The following is a 24,652-nucleotide window of genomic DNA, read 5'->3' on the forward strand; positions in this document are numbered from 1 at the left end:
TGAGCGGCCCCGGAGGGGCCGGGCTGGCCCGGCCCTGCATAGCACCGCCGCCGCCAAGAGCCCTTCCCCCTTGAGCAGGTGATGGAAGCGCGTTACTCGCAGTTGGCAGCCCGCACGGGGAGCCAGGGGCAGGCGCCGGGACGGGGACACCTCCATCTTCTGGGGAACGGGGATCTCCTCAACCGCCCCCCTGCAGACCAAGACACCCCGCGCCCGCGGAGGAGCCCCGCACAAGGCCCGGCCACCCACCGCCCGCGGCTATCTGCCCGCCGGGCCGCTGAGACTCCATTTCGGCCCGCGCGGTGCCCTGGGTTCCCCCCGCCCAGGCGGGAGGGCAGCGCGCATGCGCGGGAGGGGAACCGTCACCAGCGGAGGAGCGACGCGTGCGCGGGGACATGCGCCATGCGGCCGCGAGCCGACCCGCTGCTGGGAATTACGGCCGCCCGTGCTTGCCGTAGAGCGGGCTGTACCAAGCCCCTCTCTTCAGGCGGGGGAGCAGGGGTCGGAAAGTGACGGTGCACCGGGGCCCGTCGCCCCCCCGTCCATCGCGTCGCCGGCGGGGAGAGGGGACGGCGGCGCGCAGCGCAACAGCGCGGCGGGTGAGGAAGCGGCGCGGCCCCGCACCCTTCCCGCTGCGGCCGCACCGCACCCTGCCCCCGGCAGTGGCGGCGCCGGCGGGGAGGCGGGGCGCGAGGGGCGAGCGGCTTGGGTAATGGCAGCGCTGTGAGGACGGAGCGGGGCAGGGACCGCGGCCGCAGGGCAGGGAGCGAGGCAGGCCGGCCGGCGGGCGGGCGTCGCTGACTCGGGCCCCTTGCCGCCAGGTAACCTTTCGCGCCCGACCCGGCCGGGAGCGCCGCCGGGCCAACGGGAGGGAGCCCCGCGCCCGAGGGGGAGGCGGCGGTCTCCGTGCGCTGTGGGCGGCTGGTCCGGGTGCGCATGGGGCGCGGCGGCCCTGCCTCCTGGCCCCCTGCTCTCCGCCCCGCGGGGTCGTCCCCGCTGGGGTCCGCTGCTCCGCCCCGAGCCCCCGTCCTTCGGTGGTGCTGGTGTGGCGGCAGCGCCCTCCCCCCGCGGCGGGGCGCGGGCCGGGCCCTGCCCCGGGTCCTGCCCTGGCCCGGCGGGGAGGGCGTGGTGCGGCCTCTCCGGCGGGGCCGGTCGTCCCTCCTCGCTGCACTCTCAGCCGGTTTCGCTTTTGTTTTGGTGGGGAGGGAAGGGGGGAGCGCACGTCCCCTGCCCGCGGCTTGCGGGGGGGCCGTGGGGAGCGGGGTGCTCCCGCTGCTGCTGGGCGGACGGGGATCTGGGGGGCACGGGTGGGGCGGGCAGCGCTGTTGACATGTGAGTGCTCCTGCTTTGGGCTGTTCAACCACCACTGGCTTGTAATATTTCTCGAGATGTCTAAATAAGCTGGAAATTCGGGGTGGGTTTTGATGCTGGCCAAAACTCTGCATTTATTTGCATGAACAAATGTGTTCAGTGTGACAGCGGTGTGTTTTAAAGAACGAGGTGATGGAAGCAACATGCTTTCGTTATTCTTGTGTAAATACGTTTCAACAACGTCAGGTTACTGTAGGGCTTGTCAAACAGGTATGGTTTTCCACCCCCTGAAGAGTATAAGCCCTAAATAGGGATAGATATTTTGCTTCGCTGTAATTTTTATCACGGAGGTTGCTTGCATCAGTAGAAGACATCTAATGCTGTAAGCTGGTGAGCTTGTGCGCAACACGTGTTGAAGCACAGCAACTCCAAAACCCCACTGTCTTGCAGAAACAGTTACACTGTGGTTGGTAACATGTCTGTAAAACACATTTAGATTCATATTGGTGTGAAAGCTGTAAGAGAATGCCAAACAGCCTGCTCTGTCTTAAACTGTTTAACTCCAAAATACCTTTCTGAGTATATGGATGCATAATGATTTACATATTAATAGGTTTTGATGATACTAAGCACAGTATTACTGATTCTGTGTGATGTATGGTGGGGACGACTTTTTCTTCACCCTTCCTTCTTCCCCTCAGATATGCTTATCAGTGGCAGAATGGTTCTTTTACCTTGGAGGTACCAGGTGTGTTTAGGAGAGAATAGCCTATAACGTAACACTCAAAGAAGTATAACTTTGTTACCCAAGAATTTACAAGGATTCTTACAATTTTTGTGGACCATGATTATTTTTTTCTTGGGGTCGGCTGAAAATACTCCTGTGTTTTCCAGAAGAATAATAATATTAGAGCTTTTAGAAGACTATTGCTTGTTTTTCTTTTGCACTTCCTGGAAGTGAGCTCTACTGTTGTTTACTTCTACCGAGGTTCATGTTTCTTTGAAACATACATCAGTTTGTCTTTTTCAACTTACTTTCTTTGATGGGTATCTATTGGATTTGTCAGTTCTCACTGATTTTCTGTGTAGTAAGCTGCTACTGACATACATGGATTGAAGATTTCTTTTATTTCCAAAAGTGGTAATAACCGTGTTGCAAATATAACAGATGTTTCCACTGAGCTGTAAATGTTTATGCACCACTTTCTGAGCTTTAGTTCTCCTTAAAGAAGTTTCCTGTTCATAAAACCTGGGATAATACCACTTCCTCGATATTAGTTAGTTGCTACTCAGTTTCTTCATGAAATCAAAGCAAATGTGGCTTGGGTGATACATCCATTACATTTTAGATGGGAATTGTTGTGTTGCAGATAGAAGAAAACAACCTTCTGAATTCACAGCAGTTAAGGAGCCTGCTTAGTTAGTCAGGGTGGCATTTTGTATGCCTACAGTGTAAAAGTTGCACCTGATGTTTTTGGGGGATTTTTTTCTTCGACTGAGAAGCTATGTATCCTGCAGCTTGAGAGAACTAATCTGCCTGAGAAAATTAAAAGCCAGTAGTGGTTAACGTAGTGAGCTGGTTGCTAAATAGCGTTTTAGCATGACATTTGATCCTTTCCCTTGTAGAGGTGTGCCGCTTGTGCCTCAAGTCTGTCACTAGCTGTCTGTTTTTTGCCTTCTGACCTTGAAAACTTGGGAAGACAAATTAAAAGTCACTTGTCCATCTGTTTAAAATGGAAACATAAGTATTCTTTCAATTTTTTTATTTTATGCTTACAGTGTCGTGTTTCTGAGCAGGAATTAGACTTGCGTTGTGCATGGTATGTTGCACCATGTCCTTTCTAGATTAGGTGTATAGCACAGAGAAATAGAAACAAAGAAGAGGCCTCCACAGTTGTGTCTTTCAGGACATCTCTTTTTAAAGTACCCTTTTCCCTAGTTTTATTTCAGGAATTTAATGTTTTTCCTTCAATAAATCTCTTGCAGTATCTTTTATATGAAATTAGTAACACAGCTTCTGCATTTTCAAGCTGGGTCTTCTTCAAAAGAATTCACCATTTGTCCTGCTGCACAGTGCACTAAGCTGCACAAGCTCAGCATAATGCTCTGTGTTTAGATGTGTTTTCTTTTTGTCGTCCTGATCAAAGCTTTTGGGTTTTGTGGCTTTTTAAATATAACACCAAAAATGTCTCATGAAAGCTTGAGGTGAATGTAGGCTACAAACTGAGTGTAGTAAATTCACATACTCTGGTAATATGCTCAGTGTGTTCCTGCCCAAAGTTCTGTTGGATACAGCTGAAAGTATCTTTGTAAAAAAGTGAACAAACTACAATCTATAGGAAGGTTGTTTTCTTCACGTGACACTCTTAAATAGGCAGCTTAGTAAGGTAATGAACTTCATGGGGCATGATGTTGTTAGATTAGTCGGTGTTATAAGCTACTCGTGCAACGTTAATGTTCCATTCCATAATGTTTAAAGTAAGGGCTTGTGAGCTTGATTTTGGAGGGTGTGGAAACAGAGGTGGGTGTTCTTTGTGTTGCTGTATCATGGTGGTGCAACAGTGTGCAAAGTTTAAATTGAAAATTTCAAAGGAAACAGGTTTTTTTTTCTTTTTAAATTATTGTGCAGTGTTGTCTGACATGTTTAATTCTTCTACAGGTTAACACTAAAGCCCCACAATGTCCTTGAAACCACGAGTAGTTGACTTTGATGAAACATGGAACAAACTTCTAACAACAATTAAAGCTGTTGTTATGTTGGACTATGTTGAAAGAGCAACGTGGAATGATCGCTTCTCGTATCCTTTAAGGGAGGATCTGGCTTAATGTGTTTGCATGATGTGTTTAGCACGGAGTAGGCTTGCGTTATGTAGCAATTTCAGTGGTCTTGATCAGAAGCTCATTATAAGGTTCTATCTGTTACTAAGCTTGTGGGTCAGTGAAAACATTGAGAGGGATAGGAAATTATGTATCTTTGGGAAGTATTCTACATGAAAATCATGCTGGTAATAAAACATAAATCGGTCTGAGTTTTACTCGCTTTTAGTAGCTCTTAACCTTAGCTTTTGCTATAGCTGTTCACGTAAGTACATGCATTGAATTTCCCCAATTCTGGTGATGATTTTTTTTCTTCTATGCTTAAGTGAATGCTTAGGAGGGGAAGCATGAGAGACAGAGAATGCATACCTTTGAATTTGGGGATGTGGGGGATGGTGAGGCTGTTCTGTTGAAAGATGTCTCTCTCTGCACTTCCAAGTGTACTGTACTATATTAGCCATTTCTATAGCAAGGGTTTATAAAAAAGCCTTCTTCCTTTCCCTCCACTGTTATTGCCTCTATTCCTGACAGTTAAGCTGTGTTTAAAAATTACTACTCTTTCTAGCTGTGATCATATGTTCTTGCCGTTCAAGTCACAGCTGTACCTCTATTGTTGTAGTGAAAGGCTTGCATTTTACATGTAAAATGGACTTGTAATTTTTTACAAGATTTACGTTTCAGCGAACTACTTCTTTTAGAAGAAGTGCAACTATTTTTCCTGGGTTCAGTTGTAACAGTTACATTTCTCCTTAGTAGCTGGTGCAGTGCTGTGTTTTGGCTTTAGTCTGAGAACAACACTGATAACACACCCATGTTTTTAGTTGTCGCTAAGTAATGGTTACCCTGATCAAGGACTTTTCAGTCTCTCATACTCTGCCAGTGAGGAGAGGCACAAGAAGCCGGTAGGAAGCAGAGACAGGACACCTGACCCAAACTGGCCAAAGGGGTATTCCATACCACAGCACGTCATGCCCAGTATATGAACTGGGGGGAGTCACCCGGAAGGCCCAGATTGCTGCTCGGGTCGGGCTGGGTATCGGTTGGCGGGTGGTGAGCAATTGTGTTGTGCATCATTTGTATTTATTGTTTTCTTTTCCTTTTCTCCTCTTAGTTTTATATTCTCTCCCCTTGTTATTTCCCTTATCATTATTGTTATTGGTGGTAGCAGTAGTGGTTTTGCATTATACCTTAGTTACTGGATTGTTCTTATTTCAACCTGTGGAAGTTACATGCTTTCGATTCTCCTCCCCATCCCCCCGGGAGTGGCGGAGAGGGAAGAAAGGGGTGGAGTGAGTGAATGGCAGCGTGGTTCTGAGTTACCGGCTGGGCTTAAACCACGACACTATTCTCAGCAGTTATACTGTGCTCTGTGTCTATGCTTTCGTTAGCCATTACAGTGTGGTGAATAATTAGAGAACATTAGGAGGCTTTGCAGCTGTTCAGCAGCAATTTGACTGAGTTTGGCTTAATTGTAGGGGGAAAGAATGGTTTAGACTTATTTATTCATTTGTTAATTCTTCTGGGTGAAAAAAAGAAGCTCCTGAGAAGGTTCTTATACCTAGATTTTTACAATGTAAGCTTATTCTGTGTGCAGGAGCTAGACTTTAGGGTCTTTTCTCTTTCTGAATGTGTTACCATTTCTCTGAATTGCTTTCCTGTGTGTCTGCATTTTGTGTTTGTGCATGTGTATAAACATATAAAAGAAAAATCTAATTGCTCGTAGACCTGGTGGAGTCTTGTTCAATGGTGCAACAATCTTTAAGGAGCTATTTCGTTTTATAACCTTTTCTGGGGGCGTGGCTGTTCACCTTATCTTGGAGTGAAGTTTAAATTGCTCCAAGATTTACAGACTTTTTGAATTGTTCAGTTGTGCGCTTACGTGCTGACAAATTGTGCTGTAGTCATTCTTTCTAAGCAGTTTTTGAGGATCGCGTATTTTAGTCTTCAACAAGTGGTTAACTTTAGAGCTTAAAGCTCTAAACCTTTCATCAAGGGCACCTAAAATAGATTTAAATCTAAAAGAATAATTGAATGGGATGTTGGATTGATTCCTCTTGTCACACTGTTTCATTTAGAACTTTTTACGTGAAGGCCTTGTACACAAGTCTGCTGTTGATCCTCTTTTGGGATTTACTCCAGTTAATTGAACATCAGAAAAGGAACGCTTGTCAATAGCAGACTCGGGAAGCAGTCTTGGAAGAATCGTTTGGCATGTAATTCATAAGACCTTACTTGCTATCATCTCTAAATAATGTTCCTTGGAAAGTGGCACTATCTGTGCCTGATTTGGCACTGGCAAGAGCCTTTTAGCTTATTCTTGGTGGCTGAATGGCCTGAGGAGCTTGTGTGACTTGGAACTCCCAGCTTGAATGTTGATTGTTTGGTACTTCTGCTACCTTTAACCAAATTTATTGTTTTAACACAAGCTGTTCACTGAGTATTCAATAACTTGGTGAAACTGGCAACTCTATACAGGTTGTGAAAGCTTTTACCAGCTTAAATATATAAAGAAAACTTAATGATATGTTTTAGGAAGATGTGACATTTAAAAAATACATTGTCTTCTTCTTTGTTAGTTTTTTATTCTCTGTTAGATTCAATTTAATTGGAGTAATCAGTTTCCTAACACTACAGGGATTTTAGAGAGATGTCGTATTAACTCTGTTCTTCTTGCTGCTTAGTAAGCAGCATAAAAAGGTGACAAATTATTTGAACTGTGTGTTAATGAAATTCATAGAGGTTATTTAATTTATAGTACCACTTGTAGTCTCTCTCTAGTTGAAACAATGGTGTGGAGACAAAAGATAGGAATCCTTATTTCAGTCTGCAGCAGTGTATTCTAAAAACTGTTTGCTTTCTCTTGTGCTGCTTGAGACAGCTGAGATCATATGGTGTATGGAGACTAATAGAATTTTAGGGGTGAGAGGCTTGTGCTGGGCATGTACCATTTCTGGAACTATTTTTTGCCTCACTACTTCCCCAGAACTTGTTTGTCCGTAATACAGTGTTTTCTTTGTTACTCTGATGGTAATTTTATTGTTAAGTATAGCTTATATCTCAAACTTGAAATGCTAGAATGGCAATGAGCTGGGAACCACAACTGTGTAAGAGTTAAAATCTTCTGCAAAAGATCACTTGGAAGGCCATATGTCACTTTATTTAAACTGTGAGTCATCTTGAGCCACCTTTGTCCTTCAGGTTTCCTTTAAGTGTCTCTGCAGAAAGAAATGTTTCTGGAGTTGTTTCATTGTCTGGTAAACAAGTGACAGTTATGTCTCTCTATTTGAGATACTATTTACAATAATTTGGTTATTATGAATGCTTTGTGTAACTTTCAAGACTTTGCCTCTAAATATTCCTTAGGCTAGGGAGTGCTCTTAAAGAGGCTGATGAAGCTTGATTACAGAGTGGTAGTTCAACTGTACTTTGATAACTACCTTTTAGCGGTAGAACTTTTTTTGAGCAGATAGAACACCAGAATCTTCCTGTTGTTGTCTTGGGTTTTCCACCAACCAAATAAATAGGATGAACAGTACGCAGGGAGGAAGGTAGCCATACTGCAAAATGAAATTATCTTTGAAGTATGCAGTATTGCCACCTGCTGCTTTTTCCGTTTTTCTGGATGTTTGTTCTCCCTCCTCCAATTCCCTGTTTTACAAGGATCCAATGAGGAACCAGAAACTTATAAACATCTATCTTTAACATAAGAACCAGCCCAAAGAGAAGAAAGAGTAAATAAAATTCATGTAATCGTAATTCTTTCTGAGTCCTCAAGTGCTCTGTGAAGCAGGGGCAGAGTAACAGTCACAGAAATTTTCCAAAAGCTCTACTTTAGACTGTTAACAGAAGGTTTTGAATAGATCTTCTGTAGATACATGGTCTTAACTAGATGCTTCTTTTTCTTTTTTTCTTTTTTTTTTTTTTTTAACCCTGAGGACAATATTTGTGAGCTTTTATGGCTTGGAAGCAGTATTTTCTCATTGATGGTAATTTGCTGGTTTGGGGTTTTTTTTGTTCTTAGTTTGGAATTGCTTCAGTTTCTCATTGCTGGGTAATGCCCCTCACGTAGCAACTACTGAAGCACTTGAATCGCACAAGGCTTTTGATGTTCTCAAGACAGAGTGAAGGCCCCTAAGCAGCAGTTTGGCTTCAGCTTCCTTTGACCTTTTTCACTCTGCAAAACTATGTGCTAAACTGGAAGGACAGATGGCTTTCACCGTTAAATTACTGAGCAGTAAAGGCTGCTTCCTGATATTATTAGGGGACAGCAGCCCAGAAAAAAAAGCGCGCTTTAAGTTTATGGAGTAAAATACCAGTGATGTTTAATTCATCACTGGACAAATTCATCTTCCCTCAACAGCTTTTTTGTTTTGGTTAAGAGATTTACCGCATTTTGAACACTACACTTAAATTTGGATTCTAGACCAAAAGGTATTGTTAGATTAACAAACTAGTACAGACTGAGCAAGAATGTGAACTTTTTGTAGCAAAGCTACTTTGTAACGTGTTTTTGAGAGTCATGGTAGCTCTCTTTTGTAGACAATCCAGAGAAACTTAGTATCTAGCAAGTAGAGTCTGGAGTTGATTTTATAATTTGGTTGATACAGCAAAATGTGTCAGATGCCTGTGGAAGCGCTTCTGTGATTAAGCTGTTAGTTTAATTTCAGCAGGTGTGGAAACTAAGTGTCATATGTCAAGGAAGAATACTAGATTCGGCTTTCTTCATTTGCAAGAGTTTGACTGTTCTCTAGAGTAAGGAAAAGCAAGTTTGGAAGATGTGCATCTTCAGGAAGGAGTAGAGAGACAGTTTTAAAGTAGATTTATCACAGCTAAAACTTATTTACAGCAGTCGAGTCATCTGGACTCCTAACTGAAGGCTAGATAAACTCAGAAAAGTTTGTTTGCCGCTTTTATCGGATAAGCTGCCATTATTATTTTCTTGTGCCGTTGTGATGAAGACTGTTTCCTCTAACTTTGAAGTAAGTTGCTCTTGTAGCAGAGATCCGTAACAGTTTGGGTGATTCAGGTTGTGTAGTTGTAGATCTAAAAAGGAAAAAAAAAAAAAAAAAGTCATGTCCCCTTTGCTTGTGAGTAGCTTAAAAAAATTTCTATTTTTGGAATTTACTTTCTTACAAATACCTTATTTGCATAGTGAAGAGGCTTGCAGTCTGAATGATATTGAGGATGTATGCAACTACAGACCATCCTTAGAATGACAACATTCATTTGAGGGGGGGAATGTGTGAAAAACAATTGTTCTTTACAATCTGGTTAAGAAAACTTTTCATTCTTCACTACTAATTTAAGAGTTTGTTTTGGTATTATATTGGTCATAACTTTGTAGGTTGGTGTAATGTAATGCTAGCTACTGTTACAAAGCAGTGACTATTGCCTGTTTTATTTGTTGGGATTTCCATTTAATGCTTCTTGCCATTCCAGGGAGAACACTTGTACAGATGATATGTGTGGATGAAGAAACTGTACTTGGAATTAGACTCTGCTTGGGCTCTCTGAGATTCCAGTTGCCATGTAAAGGCTTTTTCCCATTTAGTTGTCCTACATTAGTATCTTCACTGTTTTGAATAGTACTTCTATATAAAAAATGAAACATGCTCTAGGGAGAACTGTCTGATGAAAGCTTGACACTGTTCTGTAGATGAAGCAGGTGACTTGTCAACTGTCCTTATGTCTTCTATCTCCTTTTACACAGGCATATGCTTTTTTAAGGTAGACTAGAGGAAAGCAGATCTTGTGTGTTCCCTTAATTGAAGAGCTTACCTTAAAAAGTAATCCATACTAAATCATTATTTCTAGTGTGGCTGGTTTTATAAAGTGCTTAAACTTAGTGGATAAGCATGATGTTTTAAAGTGATTTTTGGAGAACTATTTTATTTCCCACAGTTGTTCACCTCGAGCTTGACTTAATCCTTGCTTGACTTTTCTGAAAGCAAAGTTCTTAATCATAAATTCTTTTCCTGACAAAGTATCAAGTAACTTTTTTAGAACTTGATATAAGCCTTACAAACCAAAGGTGTAGCTCTGAAGATACTTCAGGGACAAAACCACCTTAAAGGCTAAAGCTGCTTCCTATTTAAGTGGGCAGGTACAACTGTTTTTCGTGGCTGTGATCTAAACAGGATTACTGAAATGGTAATTATGGTTAAAAATAAAACAAAGGTTTTATATCCACACCAGCATTGCGATGACTTAATTTCCAGTGTCCCACAAAATTGTTTTACCTGTGGAACTGGGGAGGAAATGCAGGAACACTAAATTATTTTAGACTTGGGGGAGGAAAACCTGAAGTCAGTTTCACTTTAGGTTTGTTCTGCTCCATAGCTGACTAATCACACTCAACCTAATTAGTGCTCTTTCCATTATCCAAAAAGAGTCTCAGTTTCACACTGGCTGCAGATTGAGAGGAAGAATTTTGGATGAAAACTGTTTTTTTCACTTTGAGGTAATCATATTCATAGATGGCAAATAAGTGGTAGAAGCCATGTCAACGTGGGGCTGCCAGAAGTTCCAGGATTCTAGCTCTAACATTCCTTTGCCTTCCACTACTTAAAAATTATTATCGATGCTGAAAACTTAGGAACCTGGATTCTTCACAAATCAGGACTTACACTAATTTCAGAAAATAATCCATTTTATCTTTTGTGCTCAAATGTTAAAAAAATAAAAAAATCTAAAATGAGCGTATGGAAGGAAAAAAGGTTCTGTAAATCTTAAATTTCATTGATCACTTTTCACACTTCAAGTGGATACAAACCTTGACTTCGAGCCCAGAGACATTTATGCTTTGTGTGTGGCCTATCCTGAACCTCTCGGAGAGAGACTTTATACTGAGACTAAAATTTTTTTGGAAAATCATGTACGCCATTTGCACAAGGTAATGTATACACTTAATGATGTACGTATAGGTATTGTTTGTTCTCTTCTGACTTGAGTAAGGGGTTTTGTTTGTTTTGTATGTATGAAGGTGTGCAGATTTTATGTGATTAAATTGCAAGTGACAGAGTTACAGAGATGGAATATATGTGTATCCGATATCTCAACACACGTCACACAACACAATGTAGACAATGTCTGTATGCGACACGGAAGAACTTTCTTTTTAAACCAATAATTATGGTTTATATAAAATATTAATGGGCTTGTAAAGTAAGTTCTTTTGCGCTGAAGGCTTATAATTAAACAAGTTACAGAAATGTCCTCATTTTCCAAATGTGCTGTAGTTCGTCATTAGCCTTCTGTTACAATGTAAAAGTATCTACTGTAGTAGATACCAATTGTATGTAGTCTACCAAAGAAAACTTCTGAAATATGTGGGAAATAAAATGACAAAAATGCTTGGAAGGGGAGGAAGTAATGTCAAATTATTTATTATGGCAAATAACAATACTTATATACCTGTATAGCTGTGAATTAACTTCTGTCTCATCAGCTAAGACAGCCAATTTCAACAGAATTATGATTCATTATCTGGAGTATATAGGATGGATGAACAGTGTCTCCTTGTATTTCAGTAAAAAGAGAAGTAGATTTAAACAAGATGTCCACCTGTCTCTGGTGTCTTTATAGGGAATGAAGAATTGCAGATGCTTGATAGTACTGCTGAATGGCTTGATGCTATTTTTTGAGCTTAGTTGCCTGTGTATTTTACAAGACAGACTGGATATTTTAATGTTTTGTTCCACTGGTTGAAAAGAGGATACCTCTGACACTTTGCTAGACTAAATCAGTTCACTAAAATGACAGCTTGGCCAAAAAAATCTTTTTCCTCATTTATTTAGTGAGCTGAATGAGCTCACTTAGGATAATTAGGCAGGTGTCAGCATAGTAGAAGCTGTGGGACGCAGCAGAAAGCATACATCCAGGCATCTTTTTTTTTTTTTTTTTTTTTTTTTAACTGACTGTCTACCATTTGTCTTTGAAATAATTTTGGAAAACCTTTCCAAAATTCCTACTGCAGAGGAAAGCACTCTTGAATCTGTGTTGTCTACTAGATTTCCTCTTTTACATTATTTTTTGCATAGGATTCTTTGCTGCTTGAGCCAGAGCATACTCTAGAGAGAATTCTAGTTGAATTCCTAGGATCTCATCCTCCTTCACAAATTGTACTAGTTTAAGTTGTTGAACTTATTCCTTTGAAGTAGGAATATAATTTGAGAAGTTCAGTACATCAGCAGCTTTTTAGATGATGATTTGCTTAAATTCCGAAGGATTTGGGCCTAGATTTACAGAACTTAAGACATGATTTAAGTTTGTAAATATCTGCACTTTGTTAAACTTACTTTATTCCAGGATTCTTGTTAAGTATAAGAGCTTGTCTAACCAGTAAAGCTGATTTTAAGTGGTTACACTTAGGCAACTCCTTCAGAGTGCATGTGGCTGCATGAATTTAAAATTGATCTGCATCAGAGCGGGAATAGTTATTTGAGTTGTCCCACCAGCATGAGAGTATGAACCATGCTTATTCAAGCAAGTACTTCTGTAAAGATCAATAGAAAACAATACATTATAGGGTTTGTTCTTTTTAAATGTAAAATAAAGCTGTTGTAGCTGGCTTACCAAAACTTTCGTAGTTGGTACTTCATACTACAAAATTTGTAGTATGAAGATTTGTTAGTTTCCTGGTCATTGCGACAATGTTATTTTTAAACTGCTTAAAGCTCGGGTGTGGTTTGAATTTTGAATACGTGTTTGTTATTCTAAAATGATAATCCTGTTACAACTCTATGTATGTATGCTATTTTCATACTAATTTTGGGGGGGGGTGTGTGCCTTCCTTCGCAGAGAGTTCTGGAAGCTGAAGAGCAAGTACTGGTTATGTATCACAGATATTGGGAGGAATATAGCAAAGGGGCAGACTATATGGACTGTTTATACAGGTAAGCTTTTCAAATGAGTTATTAAGCTTTTCAAATTATTACAGTGATGTGCAGCTTAAGTTGAAGAATGTTTATTAGAGAGCAGTAGCTGAATATGGGTCAGTTTTGAAGAGAACATAGTTATGGTGACAGAACACAAGAAAAAAGGAATAATGCCTCAAGCTCTTATACAGGTTTTTCTGTGCACTGCACCTTGCCACTGAAGGAATTATATAAGATGATTCCTACTGTTCTTCCATTACTAATATGTTCTACCTCTGTTTCTGATGTTGCAGTGCCAAATATGTTGGTGCTAATCAACCTGCAGTGAAGTAGCTCATAATCGTAGGTGTTCTACAAGGATGGCATTGTACTGAAGTGTCCAGTTGAACCAGCATGGTTTGTTTCAAAGCTTAGCCATGTACCTTGGCAAAAACACAGACTTCCCTTCTAGAAGAGCCTTTCAGACAAGTTTATGTGCTCTTCGGGTCCTTTCTTTTCAGGTGAATGTCTGAACTACAGGGATTGCACAGGGCATAAAAATTACTCCTTATTTCTTTTCTGAGAACTTCAGAAACTAATAGACTACAGGCGATCAGTTTTACTCATTGTTTGGTTTTGGTTTTTTTGTTTTAGAAGATTTGAGCCAAGTCTATAAATAAGAGCATAACTAACCCATGTTGTTTTTGTACTTCTACTGTTTCCTGCATCACAAATGTGTTTTGTTGCGACTAGTAATAGCTTGAGCAGATGAAACTTACCTATTCAGGAGCTGCTAGAATTATAACTGTATTGAGATGGCTTCGGATTTACTAGGATTTGAATTTTAATTCCACTCTGACTGTAGGTTGAACATTCAAGTCCCCATTATGCATGTGATACTCAGTAGGTAAATATAACTTACAAGGCACTGTTAATATTGTACTTATTTGATGGCATGATGTGAGGATTTACAAAGGATTTGAAGACCTTTACTATTATGTTAGGGAGATGTATGTGTGGTCTTGTAGAATCTATTAAATTATCACTAGCAGACTGGGAATAAATGTGATGGAATCCATCCTGGGCTTGCAAACTTTAGTTCCATAGTGTGTCACTGACTTAACTGGGAAGCTGATACAGGGCGAAAAGAAAAATCCTATTTAATGCATATGACTCTTGCTGATTCTGCTTTCTGCAACAGTTTTGCTGAGTGCTTGAGTGCTTCTGGTCATAGATCAGCAAATTAAAATATTTCTCCAGCAGTGTGAACCTGACTTTTTGTTTTATTTTTAAACAAGCTAGGGCAGTTTTTTTCCCCGCAGACAGCTATTATGCACACAAACCAACCTGTCCATAGATATAAGCTCAGTAGAGTGTCATTCATATCCGTGAAGCCAAGCTCTTAAACTCTGAAGTTATTTCATGCCAGCTCTGCCCATTGTAGCTCTTCTTCCTGCTCTGCATATGGTGTTTTGGTTCAGAAAACATACTTGTTAGGTGTTCTGTTGGAAATAATTTTACCTCAATACTATATGTTTTTCCTTTGTGTTGAAATTCCAAGTTTTGTCATATACGATCATTTACAAGTTTCTAAAGGTTTTGACTTTGTGAAAGTATGATTTTTTTTTTCCTCTTCAGTAATAAAACGTACATTGTAATGGGAACTAAAAGACCCTCTCACATGAAGGTAAGAAATAATCCAGTGCTTGGTTAGGAGGGTCATAATGACTTTCATGCACTGGACACACTTCATTAAGTGTTATGTCACTTTTTTGTTTTCTGAGAGAATGTTTTGGGTGAAAGTACTTCTGAAGACTTTTTTATAAAACAGTTCTAGTTCTTTTCTTACTTGCACACCTGCTCTCAAAAAAGTACCATAGATTAGTCGACTCTGTTGCATCCCAGGATCTAATTTGTATAATTCTTCTAGCAATGAAAACTGATTAATCTTTACAGCAAGTAATCTTAATGTTGTTTTTAAATAGACTCCTTTAAAATTTAAATAGACTCACAGCTGTGCTTCTACCTTGATAGGTAATATTTGCAATGCTACTAGAATGTGACATGCTTTCCTTTTGAGCAAAATGTATAAAATTCAAGACCAATTGTGACTGGCAATAGAGTCAATGTTTTCTTTCTTTCGTGTTGATTTTAGTTTGGGGTTTTTTTACCCACCCCCGCACTTGCATTTTACTAGGAAAACAAGTTTGGATTAATTTTGAAAACTTAAATCCTATACATGCTTGACTAAACCAGGGTGATAAAACTGATGGACTAAGGAACACTTCATATTAAAAAAACTTCTTCAGTTTTTGTTAGTTCTGATAATAAAAGCAATAGATAAAAACAATGCAGGACATGGAGGCTTATCAGTGTCTTGGTGCTGTAGGTGTTTTAATGGGTAATTGTACTTGTAAAACATCTGGTTTGTGTACCTTTATTTCAAATAACCTGGAGAGTTTTCTTTTTTTTTTTTGTTTTTTTAACAGCTGAAGTTTTAAAATCTGCTCATAATAAAATCCAGAAAAGTAAACACACAGTGCAACTTTTGCTTTGTTCCATTTTGTGTGGGTTTTTTTTTTTTTTTCCCAAAACACTTGTAATAATGCTAACATATTAATGTATAGTAATTTTTAGTCCTTTCGGCTAATTTTACTTCCCTTTATTTTTGTACTTTTTATGTGAGACATCTTCCTTCTCTTTCAGGATTAAACTTCAGCCAGTTTTGTCATGATTGGAGTAAATTGTATTCTGATTCTAATAATATCAACAGTAAACTGTAACACAGTTCAAACTGATAATAGTTCCAGTCCTCTTCTCCACTTCCCTTTTTTCTAAGTGTTAAGAAGCTCCGGGTCTTAATCTTGTGTACTAATTATGTAACAATAAATGTGGTGAAGATTTAAACAAGAAGTGCCATCAACGTTTGAGATCCAACGTTAACAATATTTTCTACTGAAACTTCTTCCATGGATAGAACTGTCTTCATTTTAGGCTACAGTATTTGGTAGCTGTGGGAGATTTACTTCCATATCAGCTATTTTTTATTGGTCTCATCATTTTGATACAGCTGTTGGGTTAATAAGGTTTTAGTATCTGCAGTGCTTCATAATGAAATGTCTTTCATTTATTAGCTAATCTTCAAATTGTGGTAAATTACTTTAACCCTATTTTACAGATCTGTAAACCAGTGAGTAATCTGTGTTTTAAGAGTGAATCAGAACAGATACTGAATTATGAAAACTTCCAGTGCAGAGCACTTGTGTGTGCATGCTACTAGACACGTTGAAGCATTCTGCTTGTATAAAGCACAGTGGGTTTGGTGCTTTTAATATAGCTCTTGTGAAGTTGCCATTGCATGTTTTCATGGAAACATTAGCAAAAGTAGGTGTGAACGAACTCTGAAGGGCATCCATTTCAACCTTGTGCTCAGAGTAGGGCTAGTTTCAACAGTTAAACCAGGTTGCTTAAGGTTTTGTTGAGTCAAATTCTGAACTCCTCCAAGAACAGAAGTTTTGCTGCCTTTGTGAGCAGCCTGTTTTAGTGCTTGATTACTCATTCTAAGAAATTTCCCTATATGTCTGTTTGGAATTTGTCATGCTGCAGCTTGTGTCCATTGTTTCTTGTATTTTCTCTGTGCTCCTCTGAGGAGCTTATCTTCATCTTCTGAATGTCTCATGCTTTGCACTGTAATGTACCCATTTATCTCTTCATGTAGTTGCATATGCTTTCTGTAGCTTGCAAAGCAATTTAATTGTGCGAGTTGAAGAAAATCTCAAAAACCAAACTGAATGCTGCTGAAAACTAACTCTAATAATCCTAGCTAATTAGTTACTTTTTGTAATTGCCTCCTATACATCAGTGAAGTGGATGATATTGCCACATACTGTCTATCCATTTCTTTGTCCTTGAGCACTTGCAGTGGCGTGTCAAAATCGTTAGAAGCATTCTCTCGGTGCAATTTTCAGAAAGCAATTTCCTTAGCACTTCAGGTTTATTCCTGTATACGGTTCTGCTAGACCCACGTGCCATTTTGGGGATCAGTGTAGCAGTCTGACTGTGAGTGGAGAAGTGAATGGGGGGGGACCAAAAAGGGTGGTTATGCAGAAGTTTATCTTTGGAGAGCTTTCAGAGGAGGAAAAAAATCTGAATAGAGGGTGTCAACCCTTTTTAGTTAAAGAAATATGGTACTTCTGGACATACAGATAAACACATGTTGCTTTGTGGTATCATATCATGGATGGACAAAGGCTTAAAGGACGTAAATTCTTTTGGCTTTATCATGGTGCATGTAAGAAAATAACCAGGAGCTGACTTGAGATAGATACGCTTTTAGGTTTATTACATTCAAGCTAAATTTCACAATGTCTATTTTGCTAACACTAATATTTGTTTCTTATCCAGGAGTGTGTAATTCAAACTACTGAAAACAAGTAAAACATTACAAGAAAAAAAACTCTAGTCCATCTGACAAGGCTTTTGAAATCCGACCCCTCAAGGACACTGTGGGCTATTGAGATGTGTAACATTGCTTTGGGAATGTGGTCACTGTGTCTAGAACAGTAACCTGTGGTTAAAGTCTTATTCTTGGTTGATCTAAAAGTACCGAATACTTGAAAGTTACCAAGTAACCTGTCCCAAATAATTAGCTACCCTTCTAATTCTTAACTTTTTTCTTTTTGCAGTTTTTTTCTTTGCTAAATACCTTGTAAAAGAACTTATCCTTTTATTTTGCTGCATTATCAAGTCCCTTATCCTTGAAACAAATTGCCCACAAAAATATTCATGTACCAGACATTTTCCTGATACTGTTAGTTTTAGATGGAACACTGCCTTTCAGTATTCTGCTGTAAAGTAGGTATTTGTTTTGAACGAGTATTGTAACAGTCTTCTAAATTCCAAACTTTTTAGCTTCTTTCTGGAGTGGAAGCTTGATGGGTGTGTTTTGAGGTGTAGGTACCAAAAGGTATATGGCTTTGCTAATAGCATGAAAAGAAACAAACCTCAACTTTCTTATCTTGTTGCCATTTTCCTCATCAGATAGTAAAGCATAAGCTCACACAGGTGTGCTTTCAAGTAATTGGGCCTGAGCTGTGTGATCAGACATTTCATTTTATCTCAAAAGTAGCAAGAGTCAGTGGGCAGTTTCTGGTATTATCAATTCAGGACCAACTCTTGTCTTCAGAGTAAGTTACAGATGAACCTTGTGGATTGTCTTCTAAAAGTAAGAAATACAGATAAAGTATTTGAAGTAGTTATTCAAGGTGAAAAATGGTTTATGACTTCAGTGGAGAACATGATTTGAGATTATACTGTTTGCACATGCTTCGCAGTTATTTGCTTGTGCTTCATTCTAGAAGTTGATGGTGAAAGTAGGATAAGGGGAGAGGAAATGTGGGCAAATTTGGTTTTGAGGCAGAGTGTGGTGAAGCTCTTGCCAGCAGTGTTTCTGACTGCCTACTTCTTGCCACCCCCTTTTTGCTTTGGCTACCTGATCTAGGTTAGATTTGTTTATTTACTTGTGGCTATGTTAGTTTTAAGATGAATTAGTTGCCCGATCTGGATTTGCTGAGAAGGCATGTACTGATGGAAGAGAGAGGGTGTGAATGAGGAAAGCATAGGGCTTTCCTTTTTAGTAAGCTTAACAGGGAAAAGCAGAATGGTGGCTGCTGCCTTTGTTCACTGGGGGGAGATGAGAAGTATCGTTAAGGAGCATGCCTAAGGCTTGTGTTCCAGCTATTTGGGTGTCCACGCAAGTTGGTCGTGAAATGGCAGGCCTATAGTCTTCTACACAGACTCGCATCTACAATTTATGGTGGTTATTGATGGTAGCAGAGTAGTTTAAAGTACTATGTAAGACTCTGGATCTGAAAGTAGGCTAGTCAGCTGTATTCCAGCTTGTCACCACTGCACAAGTCTTCCTTCGTTGGACTCTGTTCATTTTTAAACTGAAATTGTATTTCTTCTAAGGGAATACTGAGAATTAAGAGGGATGTTTTATCAGGTCTTGCACAGAAACCATTTTCTGTTCTTTATAAAAACTATACATGCAATAGTAAATACTAAATTAAAGCATTTATAACATTCTTTTTTATAACTGTTAATTAAAACAATTTCTCCAAATTCTTCTCTTTAAAATTTGTAATACAGCGGTTTGCTAGTTATTCTGACCTGAGTAAGGGATCCTAACTGACAAATATTGGCCCTGTAAAAATTGACACTATCTTTGTGTGTTAGTCTCAGAGAAATGCAAAACAGTAAACATTATAGGTAGAAGTAAATACATGTTTACCTAAAAATAGCTGATGCTTGGCAATATTTTTCTATCATTAAAACTAAACAAACTATTATCACTCTAGTACTAGTCAACTGTTCAGAATTTAGCAGTTACTTTGCATGTATGTGTATGAGTAATGTGGTAGTGTATGTTGAAAAGTTGAATTTTTACACAAATATATTGCACACCAAGAAAGTGCTGACAGTGGTCCCTCATGCTACTGTTGGGTATCTCAATTACTAACGTCGTACTATTTTAGTATGATGTAAGGTCTTTGAAATTGAAGCAATTTGTATTTTAAGAATTTCCTACATATAGCAATGGCATTGGTTAAAATAGGTTATCTTTTGTGACTTGGAACACATTCCATGATTCCAAATTTATTAAAAAAGGTAAAACCCTACAAGCTTAATTTTTGCCCGTTTTGATTTGAATATCTTTATTTCTATAGGTACCTCAACACACAGTTTATTAAGAAGAACAAATTGACTGAAGCTGATCTTCAGTATGGTTATGGAGGGGTGGATATGAATGAGCCATTGATGGAAATAGGAGAGGTAAGTATCTCTGAAAGTAGGAGTGGATATAAACTGTATTCAGAAGTGCTATATGTCCAGCTTTGTCCTTTTAAATTTGACTTTTCTGGGTCACAGAATCTGAATAGTTAATACAGTAGAAGATATAAGCACTGAACCCTTTGTAAAATGAGATTACAGTTTTGATGTAGAAAAATATAGTGATGGGGGCAAATATGAAAACTACTGGAGGGCTTCGGTTTAAAATGTGATAATAGATATCACTTTGCAGAAAAAGTATGGTTTATTAAGTGATGCTACTATCTAGAAAATATTTTGAAGAAGCACTGCTTTTGTTTTTGGAAACCCTTGAAATACTACTTTTAGGCTTCTGTTTCTTGATGTCACAAAATGTAACAGCTTTTTTGGAGATTAGTCTTCTGTACATCTTCTTTTCTAAGGCAAGCTGTTTTGTACTCTGTTCTAGCAACTTGGGTAGGCATTTTGAAAGAAAAACTAGACTTAAAAAGGCTGACAAGCTGGGGGGTGGACTGAAAAAAAACACCAGAAATATGATGTACTTTAAGTCAAGGCAGTTCAGGAATGAAAATTCTTCTCTCAGCTACCTGTGTCCTTTCCAAGGCTTGCTAGTCAGTGGCGTCTGTAAAGGCTTATCAGAGCTTGAAAGTACATATTGCTGCACAGTTTGTGATATCTCAAAATGGCATAAATGTTATTCCTTATTTCCTCAGACAGAGTTTTAGCCGAGCCTGTTTCCACAGTTGTCAAAGGTAGTCTTTTTAGCTCTATGTGAATCACTGTTAGTTCATCTGCTTTGGGGGCTGGGAATAGGTCTAGGCTTGTGCTTGGTGCTGTGTGATGCTGTTGTGTAATGAATTCTTCCCCTGTTTCAATGTGCTGCTCCATTCTGAGGTATCACCTGAAGGACAGTAGTGGCAGCTTTTGTCCATAGTTTTCTGCCCTACGATATATTTACCAAAGAACAGCAAAATAATTCAACTTTTTTTAGGTATTTCGTTTCCCTCATGTAGACGGAATCTTAAGGAAGGACAATGACTCGCACTTTTCTTCAAGCTTCCCAGCAGTCGTTTCTAGGATGGCGCATCCCTAGCTTATCACTTGGGCAGCTTATGGGGAGGGTCAAGGTTCTCAAACTGTAGCTGGCAGCCTTTGGGTTTTGATGAAGATGTTCAGATGATGATGTCTACGAATTCTACTAATGAGTTTTTCATTATTTCACTCACCAAGACTCCTTTTCTCTTTAACAAATACTGTCTTTGTAATTGGTAGTAGTGGGAGGTGAATTTTGGATCTTGAGAGTGTAAAGATAATCTCTCTTCATTACTGGTGTAAGATTAGGTTTATGGCAGTTACTCCTTTGCCCAGAAAAGGCATGGAGGCTTGAGTGCTACACTCAAGTAGTTTAATGCATTGAATTGCAGCACTGGTTTTGGTGAATTCATTGCCCCAGAAATAAAAGTAGTTCACATTTCTTAACCTGCAAGGCACTCACCAAGTTTATCAAGTCTTTGTTTTGAAAGCATTTTCTCTTTCATAACGGTTTCTGTTTAGGTTTCTATGTTTTATTCTTTGGATTGCACTAGCAGCTTTGATAAAGGTCTTTATAAAGCGATGAACAGTTGAAATAATGGAATTATTATTTATCCCTCTTTAGATGACTGAGATGATTTGTCCTTTATCTACCCAACAGCAAACATGTTTCTTTTATATATGAGTCTCTTTGGTCTCAGCATGAAGTTATTTCAGCAAGAAATAATGCCCAGTGTTTGTAGAAGCAGAACTGTACTCTCTATGTACTGAAGCTTGTGTCCCAGCATCACTCCTGTCTGTTAATAAAACCTCGTGAGCTTTTCAGTAATCTTAAACAAGTACATGCTTGCTTAGTTTTTCTGGGGTGTGTAATGGTAGGTATGTACAAGACGCCCGAGTTGTGTATGTGATGTATATGGGCATGGCGTCAAACAGTTTAGCATCCTGATAAGCATTCCAGACACTCAGTAATTGTTGTATTAGGAAAAATACAGGATGAGATCAGTTGATGAAAGTAGTGTGTCAGTGCTTGCAAGAGATTTAATTTTTTTTGTGTCTCTGTTACGAATGCATGGTGAAGGGTGCTGCTTTTCTGAGTTGGGCTCCTATCACCGATTTTGGACTTCTGAGTTTTCAATGACTCTGAGAGCCCTGATCTAGAAGGTAGTTAAGATGGGCTTTCTAATCCCGCACCCTCACCTGCCCCCCAACTCCCCAAACCAGATTCTGGAAAATGGAAGAAACTGTCATGTGCTTTATTGTCAATCTAGGTTGAGAAGTAAGATCAGTCCCTCTCTTCAAGGAGGAAAAGTCTCTTGAACTAGTACATCAAGTTGCTGGGTTGACCTGTCTGTAGTTTATTTGACAAGAAAATTCCAGTTGGCAGCTTGAAGCTGTTTCACATTGATCCCTCTCGTAATTGAGAGGGACCATGATGCTAGAGACTGCATTTCAGAGACCACGCTGCAAAAGAGAGTTACCTGAGGCAGTCCCCTTTACCTCATGGTCACAAGACACATCAGTCCTTTTTGTTTGTTTGTTTGTGTGGTGGTGTGTTGGTTTGGTTTCGTGGTTTGTTGTTTTTTGGGGTTTTCTCCAGAACTGTTTTATTTCAGCATTGTTTGGATGAATTCCTGTCTTAGGGAAACTGTTTTCCTCTAACTGTTCTGCTGGTGCTGTCCACAAGGCAAGACAGTGAAAATCACTCCTTTTTTGATTTGTACACAGACTTTTAGCTCTTCTTGGAACCTGCTGCTGCAGTTGGGTCAGCTTTACCTCCCAGACTTCTTTACACTGTATTACAGCATGGGTGCTGGATAGCTGTGATAGAGCAAGTTCATTTGTCTGCTCTTCGAAAGAAAGATTCATTTCACAAGGTGGATCAGCTTGGATATCTAGTTAATAGATAGATGCCTACTTTCACTTAAGACATACCTGATCAATATTTTCATCTTTACAGCTGAGGTTCTGTTAGTTGTGTCAAAGCTTTCTTAGCAGTAATATTCCCTCTGTCATTACTGGTTTTGGTAATTTCACTTTTTCCCAGTCTACTATTCACTGGTAGGTTTTTTTTATAGGTCTCAGACATGTGTGGGTATTCGCCCCATATGAGGGACCACATTATCTCCTTTGGGCTTTAAATCTGTTTTTAACTTAAGTGTAAAAACTCCTTTGAACGATTGCAGTTGTATTTTCAAAAATGGTATGTTTTGGAAGCAATTACTTCAACCACAAAAGTTTGAGATATTTCGGTCCATTTGATTGGTGAGGTGACCTATCCCTAATATGAAAGTGATTTGAATTCCATGAAAGTCAAATATTAGCTTGCAGCACTTTGCCTAAGGTGTATGCATCTTAGTTTGGAGATGCTCTCTGTTGGATATAGGAGTTCTATATCTTCTACTCTGACCTCTAACAAATCGGCTAAGAGACCCTCCCTTTTGGCAGCTGAGGTGTATTTTGCTATCATTTTTAGAAATAGTGGTGTCTGCACACATTCAAACACTTCAGGTAGAAAGGCATGTTACTTACCTATTACTGTGCAGATGTTTTGTTTATATGCACACTCAAAACCTGTCCTCATAACCAATTTGCTTATGGTCCTTATGTGCATTTGATAATCCTTGGTAGAGTGGAATCAAGGAATAAGTGAATCAGTCCTATTAGATGCATAGGAATAATGCAGATTGGGAAGCATGCATTCAGACACTGCCTGACTAGAAATTCTGTCTGATGCTGCTAATGTACCGATCTGTGCGATCTTCATCCAAATGCACTCAGATGTTCTAGAAGAAAAATGCTAAAATAATATATTGCAAATTGCGTGTGTGAGGCAAACAAAATAATTTAGAAATGAGAAAGAAGAGGATATCTAACAATTTAATTTTTGATATCCTGAATGAGAGTTATATCATCTTTGGTTTGGGTTTGGGGTTTTTTGAGGGTGTTTATTGGCATTTTTTGTTGATGTAAACTTGCGTTGTCTCCTGACAGCTAGCTCTTGATATGTGGAGAAAATTAATGATTGAGCCACTACAGGCTATCCTTATCCGAATGCTCCTCCGAGAAATAAAAAAGTGAGTACTTGTCTGTTTTTCACTTTTACACAATGTGGGGTTATTGCACTTTTTTACTTTGAAAAGCCTGGGGACTTTGAACAAATTCTTTTATGTTTTTGTTTGTTTGTTTTTCAAAGATAACTCCTCGCCCGATGATGATGTTCTATCAGCTTTTCTCATTATAGCTACATATCTGTGGTTTGCATGTGTAGAAGAAGACTCTGAAAATAGTTAATTTGCTGTAATCTAAGGGTAGTGATCTTTAATGTTTCAGCAACCCTTCTAATCGATGAAATTGAGAAGTAGTTAGAATAGTTCTTCAGGTACCATAGGATGCCTTTTGCTGTTTTCTCCACCTGTGCTGACTGCTTATGGATTCTGTGCTGTTAGTAAACCTAAGGATCAGGACTTGGAGAAAAATTTGCCAAAGCTAGAAAAGCTATGTTGCTTGGCATGGGACCCAAAATGATTCTTGCTTATCTGCCAAGAAGACTTAAGCTTCTGTGTTTCTGTGGTTCAGATGAGTGACTTCACTTAACATTGTTGGTACTTTACTGGAATGAAATTGAAATAATTTTTTTGCGCTTGGAGGGAATTTACTATTTTATTTCTGAAGACTTCTGTTACTTTAAAGCAAAGACCCTGGTAGTTACAGGGCTTGGGGCTTTGTATGGTTTGATTTAAAACTCTTATGCTATTTAACTATTCAAGGATCTTTTTATTTATGAATAAATGGAAATTTTGAAA

The 24,652-nt window shown here is 39.3% G+C and overlaps 1 protein-coding gene across 4 annotated transcripts in view; it reads left to right on the forward strand.

Annotated features, from left to right (window-relative positions):
• Positions 1-514: 514 nt before the first annotated feature.
• CUL2 (cullin 2) overlaps positions 515-24,652 on the forward strand; it is a 51,919-nt gene continuing 27,781 nt past the window's right edge. The window contains exons 1-6 of one of the 4 annotated variants that reach the window (XM_030491648.1): positions 515-599; positions 3,971-4,109; positions 10,918-11,020; positions 12,928-13,022; positions 19,712-19,817; positions 23,841-23,923. In XM_030491648.1, coding sequence (XP_030347508.1) covers positions 3,991-4,109; positions 10,918-11,020; positions 12,928-13,022; positions 19,712-19,817; positions 23,841-23,923 — 506 coding nt within the window. In that variant the 5' untranslated portion in view covers positions 515-599; positions 3,971-3,990. Of the gene's footprint in view, positions 600-630; positions 822-3,970; positions 4,110-10,917; positions 11,021-12,927; positions 13,023-14,971; positions 17,838-19,711; positions 19,818-23,840; positions 23,924-24,652 lie in introns of those variants that run through there. The other 3 variants (XM_030491639.1, XM_030491658.1, XM_030491667.1) reach the window with 3 other exon arrangements.

The sequence above is a fragment of the Strigops habroptila genome, chromosome 1, assembly GCF_004027225.2.
Source record: "Strigops habroptila isolate Jane chromosome 1, bStrHab1.2.pri, whole genome shotgun sequence".
NCBI lineage: Eukaryota > Metazoa > Chordata > Aves > Psittaciformes > Psittacidae > Strigops > Strigops habroptila.